At 37.7% G+C, this 12,817-nt stretch overlaps 1 protein-coding gene across 2 annotated transcripts in view; it reads left to right on the top strand.

The window, feature by feature from the left end:
• The window catches only part of NR1D2 (nuclear receptor subfamily 1 group D member 2), a 30,312-nt gene extending 25,476 nt beyond the window's left edge, over positions 1 to 4,836 (top strand). Inside the window, exons 7-8 of one of the 2 annotated variants that reach the window (XM_063303888.1) lie at positions 454 to 664; positions 2,179 to 4,836. In XM_063303888.1, coding sequence (XP_063159958.1) covers positions 454 to 664; positions 2,179 to 2,375 — 408 coding nt within the window. In that variant the 3' untranslated portion in view covers positions 2,376 to 4,836. The remainder of the gene's footprint in view (positions 1 to 453; positions 665 to 2,178) is intronic. The other variant, XM_063303889.1, reaches the window with a different exon arrangement.
• Positions 4,837 to 12,817: the final 7,981 nt, after the last annotated feature.

Raw genomic sequence — 12,817 nt, forward strand, 5'->3', positions numbered from 1 at the left:
AGCTGCTACTATGTTGATGAAAGAGTTGCGGGCAAGTCATGTTAAGTCCTGCAGGGCAACCCAAAACATTTTTGAACAGAAATGTGCCAGAACCTTGATTTTTAAAATACAATGCTAAGACAGGCTTTACACAGATCGAGATAATTTTATGCTGTCATTGGAGCTGACAATTAGCAATTACTTGCCTATGTCAAATAGCTGCCTTTGGTTATTAAACTAATCTGGTCAACACTTTTCTGGCTATTCACATGCATTGATTAGTTTTGCTTTCCATTGCATATGTATAGTATACTTACGTTGGGTTAATGAAAAAATACTAAATTTTGTAAGCAAACACTTGGTCTAGTTTATCTTCAATAAATTTTGAGTCTAGAAAAAAAACTTTGAAGATTCTATATAAGCAAAGTATAGATTCACATGCAAGCTTTTCTCCCTGAATTTTCTTTTGACCAGGTATTAATGGTACGGTTTGCATCTTTATTTGATGCAAAAGATCGTACTGTCACTTTTCTTAGTGGAAAGAAATACAGTTTTGATGATCTACGTACCATGGGAGCTGGTGATCTGCTGAACTCCATGTTTGAGTTTAGTGAGAAGCTAAATGCACTGAGCCTTAGTGATGAAGAAATGAGTTTGTTTACAGCGGTGGTCCTTGTATCTGCTGGTAAGAAAACAAAATGAACCTTTATCTGTAACAAAAAATAAAGTCTTTTTAGAATATATGAAATCAGGCTTTTGGGTTGGACGTCCCTCCCCCCCAGGTTTCTTCACATTGTTTAACAATTAAGATTATATCTGAGATTTATCTTGCAATATTTTATCTCTTCTGAAGGTGCCTCACTAGTGGTTCTGTTCTTGTTCCTTTTATACAGCTGGTTTGCATGAAAAGGGATGAGAGTCAGAGTTTTTCAGCAGTAGGTACATTTGGAGACTGTTTTACAGAGGTTAGCCAAAGGCATCCATGTTGCCATTTTTCAGTAATGATCTAAACATTTCCTATTTTATTAGGAACGTACTATTATTTTTCAGCTGCTTTTACATATGTCAGATCTTTCAGTTTTTTGACAACTCAGTTTTGGTTCAGTATTCTTCCTCATGAGAACTTCTAAGAACAATATAGTATTGAATTTTAAAATAAAATGTATCCTGGGGGGGGGAAATACACATTTTCAATACAGATATAAAAATGTTCACATTTTCTGATCTATATTACAAAAGGAAATGTAATTTTGAATTGTCATGCAGTCTGATCTATGATAATTTTAGTTACTGAAGTGCAACAGGTAAAATGAATAATGTCCTTGGTAAGCACAAAGACATATTTCCCCAGTCCACTTACCCTAAATTCTTTATCATGGAAAGGAACAGTTTTTTAACTGCAAAGTAATTCATAAGATAATATAGGATGGGGGTGGACAACCAAAGGCTACAAGTGCCCCACCTCTTCTGGAGTGGCAGGCAGAGTATTCTCAACTCACACTTGTTGAAAATTGATGCAAAAGAGGTGAAAGTTGTAATGTAAACCTTACGATTTAACTTAACAGAATTCCCTTTCTGAGATGGGGTAGAGTCAACTCCACCCCTTCCCAGAAAAACAAACGCCCTAGAAAATCCTACCTTGATAAGACTCTGTCCATCTTACATCCTTGGCTGCCGTTAGGATCCTTGCCTGACACCCCACCCCACCCGCGTTAACTGCACATCCAAAGTTGCCCTTTTCTGCAATACACTATTGTTAGATGCTTTTTTAAAACTCCCTTTGTGGTTACTCTGATCTCTGAGATGCTCTAGCATGTGTATATTTGTTACTCTGCTCCAAAAGTGGAGTAAAGAATCCCACACACATCCAAGCTGTTGGATCACAAGTTTAGTTGCCATCACCTCTGCAGAATGTATTTGCCTACATTAAGGTGCCCCTCACCTTCACTATAAGGGCAGGAAGTAGCTTGTTAAACTGATACTTAGTTAAGAAGATCTGCATGTCAATTTATATCATTATTATAAACTATATTTACAGTCTTAACCGAAGGTGGTTATGACTTACCTAGTTTGAATACCATCTGCTAACACAAATGCTTTGATGAATAGCTGGATACTTTGTAGAATTTTATACAATGTGTTTAATGATTTAAGTTGCAAACCAATAACTGTCTCCCTCCCTGTTTATCTTTCATTTAGAACGATCAGGAATAGAGAATGTCAATTCTGTGGAAGCGCTGCAAGAAACACTGATCCGTGCGCTCAGGACTTTAATCACAAAAAATCATCCAAATGAAGCCTCTATATTTACAAAACTACTTTTGAAACTGCCTGACCTGCGTTCCTTAAACAACATGCACTCTGAAGAACTTCTAGCCTTTAAAGTCCATCCATAGGCTTTTACCTCTTACTTATATACTTGACTTACCTAAAATTAATTGTTTGTATTTTGTGCTAAAATGTTTATTTATGTTTATACATACTTCTGTGAAAAAGGACTTGTTGACTGTATAATACTGAAATGATCTCTTACTGTGCAGTAAGTGCTTCAGGTTGAATCTTCTTTCACCACTGACAACATGTCCACAGATTTCTTCTTTATCTAGAACAGCCCCATTTGCACAGAAGTTGAAGAAATTACACTAAATATTACAGATGCTGACTGCTTGATCTTTACAACAAATCATTTAATTATCTATTCTAAAGAAGAATCCAGGGTGGCTACACATGGAAAACAGCACTCTGGGTAAATGATACAATACCATCTGAAACAAGACTACATTGGTCCAACTCGTCCTTAAAACCTTGCTAAATGAGGAAGTTCTGAAAAACGGTTTCTGGCTTCACTATTGATAATTTAGAAAACAGTCAGTGTACATTAATTGTTCACTTTAGTACAAAAATACATACGCCATCTCTGTGTGTGTGTGTGTAATACAAACATGTTGGGTTTTATAAAATTCATGGTGTATGTACATAATTATGTAAATATGTAAATAGTTCCAAATAACTTCACAATATTTTCAACTGTGAAGAAATTAGAGGAGGATCACCCATATGAATGCATTTGGTTATGTACAGTTGAATCAAGCATATTAAGAATTTGTAAAGTTTAGAGACTACCAAATTAATATGTTGATATGCTGAATTCGTTAATTTTGAACACAGCTTAAAACAACATAAGAGATAAATAGGTCAAATCTAAGCCTTTTTGAGAATGTGGGGTTTTTTTCATAAAAGTCATTGCCCTTAATATTGTATGCATCTACAGTAGTAGGCATTTAAAGTTGGTGATCACCCTTGCTAGTCTTTCTGTAAAGTTTCTATGGAGAATCATGAAAAATGTCAAGAAAACTATATTATGCCTTCATTGCATATTGGGTGTTATGTGAATCATTTATGCTACACATATATGCAAGTTAAATGCTACATAATCAGTCTTGAAACATTAGTGGGATTTTTTAAGTCAGTTTTATTATATCTGCAAAGGTTTCTCAAAACAAAGATCCACTAGGTTGTCTATGTCTGTGAAGTTCTGTTAATTTCATGACTTTTTAAATGCCAGTGACGAATTCGTAAACAAGGATTTGCTGTGCTTTCTGTTGCATTTTCAAATTAATATATTAATTGCGTCATACTGTTTCATGGTGTGAAAGAATATCTTAGGTTGGATCAAAGTATGATTAAGTCTGTATCAAAACTTGAGATTTTCCGAAGAATGACTTTGGAAAAGATAGTACATTGATATTTCATGTCGTTATTTAGTACTTAACATGCCTCCAACTTCCCATAACTTCATGTGAAGAATTACGATGTCATAGTTCAGATACATACTGGTTTTAGGCCAATACATCACTAAATATATAAATACTTGTTTGCAGTCCTATTATATAGCATTACATATTTGATTTAAATTAACTATCTAGACATAAAACTCCTATTCTGTTTAAGTCAAGCAACTATTGGGATGTGTTAAGACTTTTCACCACAATAATTGGTTCACATTTTTTAAAAAAAACCTCAATTGCAAGTTACAGTTTTTGGGGTAACTATTTTTGCAAATAGTTACAGAATATTTAGCAAAAATCCAGAGATAGGTTAGCCATTTCACATCAATTTCTTAAAAACTCAGAGGGAAATTCTTCGATCCTAGTCTTCTAACACATGCAATGTTTTTTCTCTAGAAGGAAAATACTGCTTGACCCTCTGTGAACAATTGCTTATGTTTTAAAGAATAAATTCCACAAATGCATATATAGGCTAGCAAAATACACTGTAAAATATATTCTTGCCATTTCCATTTAATCCTGATACTATTCACTGAAGAAAACCCCGTCAGTTTCTTTCGAAACAAGATGTAGATCTGAGCTCACCTTATGTCTGATATTTAGAGCCTTAGGCCGAGTACTTACGTTATGCTAGCTGGACTAGAATGGCGGTCACACCTCTCCCTTCACCCTGACAGAGTAGTGGGGAGAGCTATGCAGTGGCTTTTATCAGCATCATACGACAGTGAAAACGGACATGGCGACAAACCATTGCATGATTGCCCCTGGCCCTTGCCCAATGCTGTCTGGTGGTGGAGGGAGAGTCCTTACGTCAAATGTGACAGAAGGACTAAGATTCTGGATTTTAACTGAAGAAGCTGTTTAATGTGAACTCTGCTTTACTGTAGTCACTGGTTATATACTGCTTAAAATACTGAGAAATATTTCATATCGGACTTTGAGTACTGTTGATGTGACATTGCTGAGGGAATACAAAAATGTACTGTATGAGATGAAATGATTTTTTAAAAAAAAACTGGTTTTACTTGTTTAAAAATATTAAATATGGGCATTATGATGGCGAAACAGATTTCTTACAATCGTGTGTCCTCATCTGCAAAGTTAAAAACTGGAACCTGAAGAAGGGAGATCCTATTTCCTTGGGCCAATGATCTGAGTGTTTATTATTTAAAATGTTTGTTTATTTAATGTACATCTACATTGCTTTCCATAAAATTACTTCCTCAAGCAGTTTAAATTGAAGCAATATAAATGTTCATTAAAGGGGGAGACAATAAAATACTGTAACGTTCAGAGAGGAAAGGCCTGGGCAAAGAGCTCCTCAACAGGTTTTATTCTCCAGTATTGATATCCCATCCAAATCTGACAGATTTGTGGACATGTAACAGATGAAACATTAAGTATAAGAAAGACAAGATAAAAGCACATAAATGAGGCACCTAAGAACCTCTAAGAGCTGAAAGCATGTTCAAGCAGAATAGTTTTAACTTGTTTGGAAAAGATAAACAGGGTTGGGGTAATCTGTACTGCAGGGGGAAGACCATCCCAGAGAGTGGAGGCACAACTCAGAAGGTTTGATACTGGAAAGGCATTACTGATTTCAGGCAGGGGGCATTCTGAAGTGTAGGAGCCACCATCAAGTAACCTGTGCCTGACTCTTAGTTGCTGCATGTGCAGTGTTCCAAAGCACAGTGGAGCTTGAGGCAGGGGGAGGGGGGATGATGTTATGTGCATGTCACCCAATGTGTCCGCTTAAATACTTGAGTCAGACCTAATGCCACAAGTATTCCACTGCAGGCTTTGCGTGTTGATAACACTGGTTTGTTATGGACAGTGCTGCAAGAGAGCCCGTGCTGGTGTGGTTTTCCAAAATCCTTGCTACTAAGAGACTTTGTAAATGCTTAAGCAGAGCTGTCTACTCAGCTTATCGAATGCGGAAAATTGGGGTTATTGGCTTGCATGTCCTGGAGGCCTTACCATTATTAGAAATAGTTGATTTAAAGCATTTCGTTCCCTCAAAAATGCATAAATTTTAAACCAAAAGACTGGAATCTGAGCTGGCAATAAGTAATATATAAGCTGCATCAATTTCAGTATAAATCCATCACTTTCTTTTTTTAATAGTAATTTTATTAAAGATTACTATTACAACAGTAAAAACTAATACAAACTAAAAAAAAATAAAAAATAGGTGGAGAAAAAAAGCAAAAAAAATAGAAAAGAAAGAAAAAATACATATAAAGAAGTGACTTCCCCCTTCATCGCAACATGTATAAACAATTTTAGTAATTTGTCACCTCCTCTTAAAATACACAAAATTCTTCAAAACTTTAACGAGCCTGTTTTGTAAATCCAATATAGGAAAATTATCCAGGTTACTCTCTTGGTTTGTCATTTGTACACCCCTTCTATTACATCAGCCATTTTCTTTTGTATGTCCAGTGTAACATCTTTTTCCATGTCATTCTTGTAGCCTGTCATTTTTAAATCCACTTTCAAATCAGTCTCAATCTTGTCAGGTAAAACTTGTTTCTATTCCATAACTTCTTTTAAACATAGCCTACCTATAGAGGCAGACACGCTTAGAATTAACATCAAGATGTACTCCAAACTTCTAGTGTTACATCACTTCAGCCTCTGGGAGGGAATAGGTCTCAGAAAAGGCAAGATGGTGGTCACAGCAGGATGGTTGAAATCCCTGCTTCTTTTGTAGATACACTGACGCCATAGGCATGTACTTCAATCAATTTATATGGCTGCCCATCTCATATACATAACTGGGTGGATGACAGTAAAACAATAAAAACCCAACCAAAATTATTAAGATAAATAACATAAAATAGCAGAGAATACAGTATCCCACAATCAATATAACCAAGATATGGACTCACCCACACTTTCGGGGCCCCAGGCTTGATGGCAAAACCAAGTTTTTAATGCCTTGAGAAAGGGCAGAAGGGGTCAAATGGGCTTCCGGTGGGGACATGGCAGACTGAACAGCTGAGCCTGCAGGCTTAGCAGGCGGAACTGACAATGCGGCAATTTTTTCGGGCTCCAGCAGGTTTTCCTGAAGCCCAGGAGTGTTCTCTGGATAAAGGAAAATGCCTGGAATCACCCCATCTGTCCTCCAGATGGCTGCATCCAGCCAGAAGATTGAAAACAGCATTTTGCGTTCAACTGGTAAGAGCCAGCTGGGAGGCGGGGATGTTATCATTTTCCAACCTGCCCTGTAGCCTTAAAGGGACACTAAGACTGGCTACCCCATTTCTAAATCACCAAATTTATATATATATATATTTTTAAAGTATGTGTACCCTAAGAGAGGCTTTCTACAGTGAAGAGAAGCTGCCTCTCTTGGTGCTTATCATTATTTTTGGGATTACTTTTTTAAAAAAATCCTTTTTTAAGTTTTGGAATTCATTTTCCTTCCAAATATAAAAGAGGATTGAGAGTAAACAATTGCCTGCCTGTTATTATTTTGGTATTAAATTTGAAGATATTAGCATTTTCCTACACGTTGAATTAGTTGATTTAACTTTCAGCTTTCTGTCTCTACTTTTCCTTGGGAACTGTCTGCTTATCTCACTTTCACTTTGTCTAAACACACTAGCAAACCTTTTCATATCTTCCACTTTCTCTGGTTAAGCTCCTAGGGGGCGCCATAATCTACTGCATGAGACATGGAGGATTTTAAACAGATCTTCTGACTCCTATCAAGCTTTTATACAAGACATTCAGGACATCATGGAAAATATGAGGCCTAAAATGTGCCATCTGGTTGGGGATGTAGTGGAGGAAATTGAGGAATTCAGCAGTGATAGAAATGTTTCTTCTAAGAATGAAATCGGGATTTCTGTTGAGATGCTGGATGAAGATTGGATAGTGGAGTTGGAGAAATTCAACGGAAAGAGGGATCTGCAAGCAATAAGTGAAATTAACTTTTTGGTGAAATGCCATGAAAAAGAAGGCCTCATTATGTAGAGCAGTTGGAATTTTTGAGGGGGCAATTGGGCTGTTTGATTTTTTCAAGAGAAAAGCTCTGTGCACATTCTGGGCATATGTAAATGTTTTGGTTTATTTTGTAGTGGGATAAGGGTTGAAGAATGTTTACCTGGATCACTTTTAGGGTTTGACTGATGTTATTTATTTTTTAAGGATTTGGATTAAGATTATTAGGGTATTAAAAAAATGTCTATTTGGATGGTTTTAAGGACTTGATTTAACGTTACTCTTTTGAATTGTTTTTCTTTTTGGGGTTTATTAAGATTAAGATTATTAAAACTGTTGTAGTATTAAGTATAATGGCAGACAATTTATGTGCTTTTTAGTTTGATTTTTATTACAGTAGACAGAAATGTATAGAATAGTAGTAGGAAGGGAATAATTAAATAAGTGTTATATTTGGGGGGGGGACGTTGCTTAGGAGGTTTATATGATTTTTTTCCCTTTATTTTGATATAAGGGGACGGAGTAACTGTACTTGGTGATTTTTATGATGTGCTAAAGTGGAATGATTTATAGAAATAATGTGGTTTTGGTTTAATATACAGTAAGAGATGGATTATGGAAAATTTTTGTATATATCCTTGCTGTTAAAAGTCAGAAGTCACCTCTTTCTGTAATGTTGAAAAAAAATTTCTTTTGTGTTTTCACATCTTTTTAGTTCTTTTTTCTTTTTTGTTTTTGTAGTTGTTTTTTTGTAGCTTTTATCTTTCTTTTGAAACTTAAGAAAATTCTTAAGAAAAAATGTGCTGTTAAATATAAAATGGATGCACAGCATCTTGAATTAAAACTGTCTGCTGAGAAAGGCCAGCAGGGTCAGGGTAAGTCTGATCTCGGGCAGGGGTGGGTGGGTGATGATGTTTCAAAGGAGGGATGCCATGGCAGAACAAGCCATCTTCCTGGGTCCCACCAGACAGCACTCTCTCACGGTCAGGACCTGTAGCATGCCTCTCCTGCCAAATCTAACAGGATCGTTAGACAGCACTGGGGTGAGATGATCCCATAAGTCATCCAGCCTCAAGCCATGAGGGGCCTTAAAGGTGACCACCATATGGAACACAGTCATAACACAGCTGCTTTAAGGAGCTGTAGATGGAGCCTCTCTATGTGCCCCCATGGACACAATTTTGGGGGGTCAAAGCTGAAGCACCGCACAGCCCCAGTAACTAACTCAGAGTAGGAAATAGTGGAGTGGCCTGATAAGATGCTGCTTAGAAATTCATGGATTGTTGTCTTAGAGAATTCCACCTTGTCCTCTATGCTATTTTATGATCTATGAGTCTCATCCTGAGATTTGGAGTTCTATGTCAACATTAAAAAGATACCACCCACCTTTTTTCTTTCTTCAGATTCTAGAAAGTAAGTGGACTAATGTCTGGAGCTGTAGTGAGTCAAGTTGAGTCAGACACGAAAAAGGTGTTTGTATGAGCTGGAAAGCCAATCATGAAGTTCAATCCACAGTTTAAAACCATCTAATACATCTTTTAATATTATTTGAAGTTACTTACGAAATCCTATTCCATTTCCAGGAACACCACCTTTAATAACTCAGAAATTACTAATTTAGTAGCTAGTAATTTTACATTTTAGTAATTAGTCACCAGAGAGAAGACATCTTCTGCAGTTGTTCCTCTATTTTATTTCTATCTAGGATTATTAGGGATCATGAGCCAAATGTGGTATCCTCTCAGTCCTTTTTAGTTTTTATACGAAAACACTCAGTCTAGCTGCAGTGATGCCTCCAAAGAGTGAAAAGTGGGTCTTTTTTCAACTTTAATGAAGATTTCAGTCGCACCCATAGACACACATACCTTTTGACTCGGTCCTATCTCTTATCCACCTTGAATAAAAATGGATGCCAGAAAGATAATCCACAAACACCCATCATTCCTCTCGTGGGCTTCCAAATAAGCTATGAATCATTCAGAAGAGATCCTATTAATGCCTTTCTGCTCTTACAGCTGTTGGGAACAATCTGTGCTAATGGAAGGCAAAGGGATGAGCAGGGAGGGCATCTGAAATATGAATTCTCCCCATACCAGATTATTGGTGGCACAGTTGGGGAAGGTTTAAAAGACCAAGACAGTTGTTGCTAATGCTTGTTGTGGGCTGTGAAACTAGAGAGAGGGTTCGTGCAGGGAATAAAGCAGAAATACCCGCTAAATCCAATATGTGTCCCCTTACATTCCAATTCCTCCTGTTGTGTATCAGTATCACATGAAGACAACATGCTGAAAAACTGACCGCAACTTTCAAGCTGTTTCAAATCAGACAAGTCCAATCATTTCTTTTGAGGAGTATGAGAATTTTCCACCAAGAATATTAACAATATTTGAAGAGCAATGTATATACAGCACATGTCATTTAAAGTCAAAGGAACCTCTTCCTTGGGAGTGTGTTGTTACTGTTCTTGCTGCTGTTGTTATCAGCCAAAATCTATTCACTGCAGGATGGAATTCTTTTAACTGAAGGTTATGCACCATAATCTACCAGGCAAGCTGGTAGATACACTAGCCGCTTTTCAATTTCCCAGTCCAGGGCTGAGAGACCAGTCCACCTCTATGCCTCATGGAGGATTAGATCAGCTTCACTTCTGGATCCAGTTTTGTTCCTGGATGGTAATCATGGGCTGGAAGATTAATCCATGCCTGCCCTTCCCTTCCTCATTTGCTTCCTCCCTCCATCAGTGTTCCCACAATCTATTCACTGTTCTTCTCCTCCCCTGCAGACTGTTGCATTTTTTCCTTTTATCTTCCCACTTTCCCATCACTTCCTCCTCCTTTTCCTCACATTCTCCTCACTGCCCACTCCTTTTCCTTCATTCCTGTGTCCACATTGACACCATTGCCAGGCTGCCTTATTTGGGCTGCAAAAATCCTGATAATCATGAAATGGAAGCAGCCCCAGTCAGACTGACATGCAATTTAGAAGAGTTGCCTTCAGCTATTTCAGATCCACTTTTAACCCTGCTGCATTACAAGATCAGGGGGTCATTTAATTTAATTTAATGTAATGTAATTTAATTTAATGTAATTTAATGTAATGTAATGTAATGTAATGTAATGTAATGTAATGTAATGTAATTTAATTTAATGTAATTTAATTTAATTTAATGCAAGGTTTCAGCAGGGTCTACCTGAAAGTCCCTGTTATGCACAACTATCACAAAGTGCAGATGCTCTGCCTTCCTGGTCATTTTATATTTAATGTTTCATCTAACTTCATATTTCTTTTGGATGACATGGAATTCCTACGCCTTTTCCTGTTATATCTCCATCTATCTGTCCCCCTACCAATTGGTCCTTTTTTTCTTTTCTCTTTTAACCAAAGATTTTTTAGCAGGTACTACTTGCAAGTAGTGGAAAGATGTTCTATGCCCCAAATGCTCAGTTATAACTATTAACTCTAAACAATGCTTTTCTCTTTTCCATTTGGGATTTCCCCCTCCACCCCGCAATTTTTCACATTTCATAAAAATGAATTGGTACAATTTCTCCATGTTAGGTACCAACATTGACAGCCTTGTGGAGCATGATTCTCTCCCCTGAGCCCATCCTAAAGAAACATAGGCAATCACCTTTTCTTTGTTAACAGCTTTGTTAACAGCTACAACCATCGATCAGCAGGGGGTGATATAATGCAAAGAATGCAATTGTCAGAACTAACGCAGAGACTCTTCTGCTGCCCTGTGAATTCTGTAGGCTAGTTGGTACAGGGACCCATTCCTGTCGATCAACCCTCAAATGCAGAGATAGGAGTCCTGTAGCTGCAGCAGTACCGAGGCCCTCGTCATGCAAACTGCTCCTGGCCCGGGTCCAAAGCTCATCTAGTACAACAGCAAATAGCAGGAGCCGTTTCCCTACCTTGCAGCATCAGCCTGTCATATCACCAGGCTCTCTGTTTGGCTATCTGTCATGCAGGGTAGAAGATCACAGTGTGTGGCTGCAGTATTCAGACATGCTCACCTGTGGCATTTCATTTATATCTGACATTTGTCTGATTTGTGGAGGGGAAATACATGCTATTACTCCAGCATATTAACAAGTGGCTTTCCTGAAAAAATGAACTGAGTATGGCATAGCTTAAGAACACAGGAAGTTGTCTTCCCTCACCCCACCTAGCTCAATATTGCCAGCTTTGACAACTGATTCATTATTTACTCAAATAGAGCTTCTTTTTTTTTTGCATTTACACAACACCCTGGACTAAAATGTGGTTGGCTAGTTTGCAGTTCAGTGTGTTCTTCAAATCAGTAGAGATTGTCCTTGGGTTATGACCATTCATTCAGCGACCATTCAAAGTTGTGATGGCCCTGAACAAATGGTACTTATGACAGGTCCTCGTAGTTCTGACTGTTGCAGTATCCCTACAGTCACGTCATCGTGATCCAGGCATTCAGTGCCCAGCTTGCAATTATGATGTCGCAGTGAGCCACAGTCATGTGATCGCAAATTCTGATGTTCTCTGCTGGCTTCCCACAAACAACGTTAATGGGGAAGCCGGCAGGAAGTTGGAAGTCAGAAGTCGCAGTGTTTGCTTAACAACCCGTGCAGTGCTTGCTTAACAACCCGTGCAGTGCTTGCTTAACAACAGCAACTGGAACTGCTGAAATTGCCATCATTAAGCAACATGGTCAGGTGAAGTCACACATTACAACTGTGTTGCTTAGCAATGGCAATTCCAGTCCCAATTGCTATCATAAGCTGAGGACTACTTATATTTGGTTTTTTCAATTATCCAGTATATCCTGTGTAGGATGGTCCTAAGCATCACCTTACTAGCATGTAAAATTAAGGATATTGTATAATAATTTGTATAAACGTGTACAAGTTATACTCTGTTAAGCCTCCTGTCTTTGGTATTGGTAGACTGACTTCTCCTAATCTGTCACTGTGTGATTCTCCAAATTTGCTGATATAGTTTGGTTAGAACCTTGACTGACCCTTATTCTGTTGCTCCCATATCTCTGTAGCTATTTCATCAGTTCCTGGACCCATCCAACCTGGTAATGGCCAGATGCTAACCTAGCATCATCTTGCCTTGTTTTT

Source organism: Candoia aspera, chromosome 4, assembly GCF_035149785.1.
Source record: "Candoia aspera isolate rCanAsp1 chromosome 4, rCanAsp1.hap2, whole genome shotgun sequence".
In the NCBI taxonomy this organism is placed as follows: Eukaryota; Metazoa; Chordata; class Lepidosauria; order Squamata; family Boidae; genus Candoia; species Candoia aspera.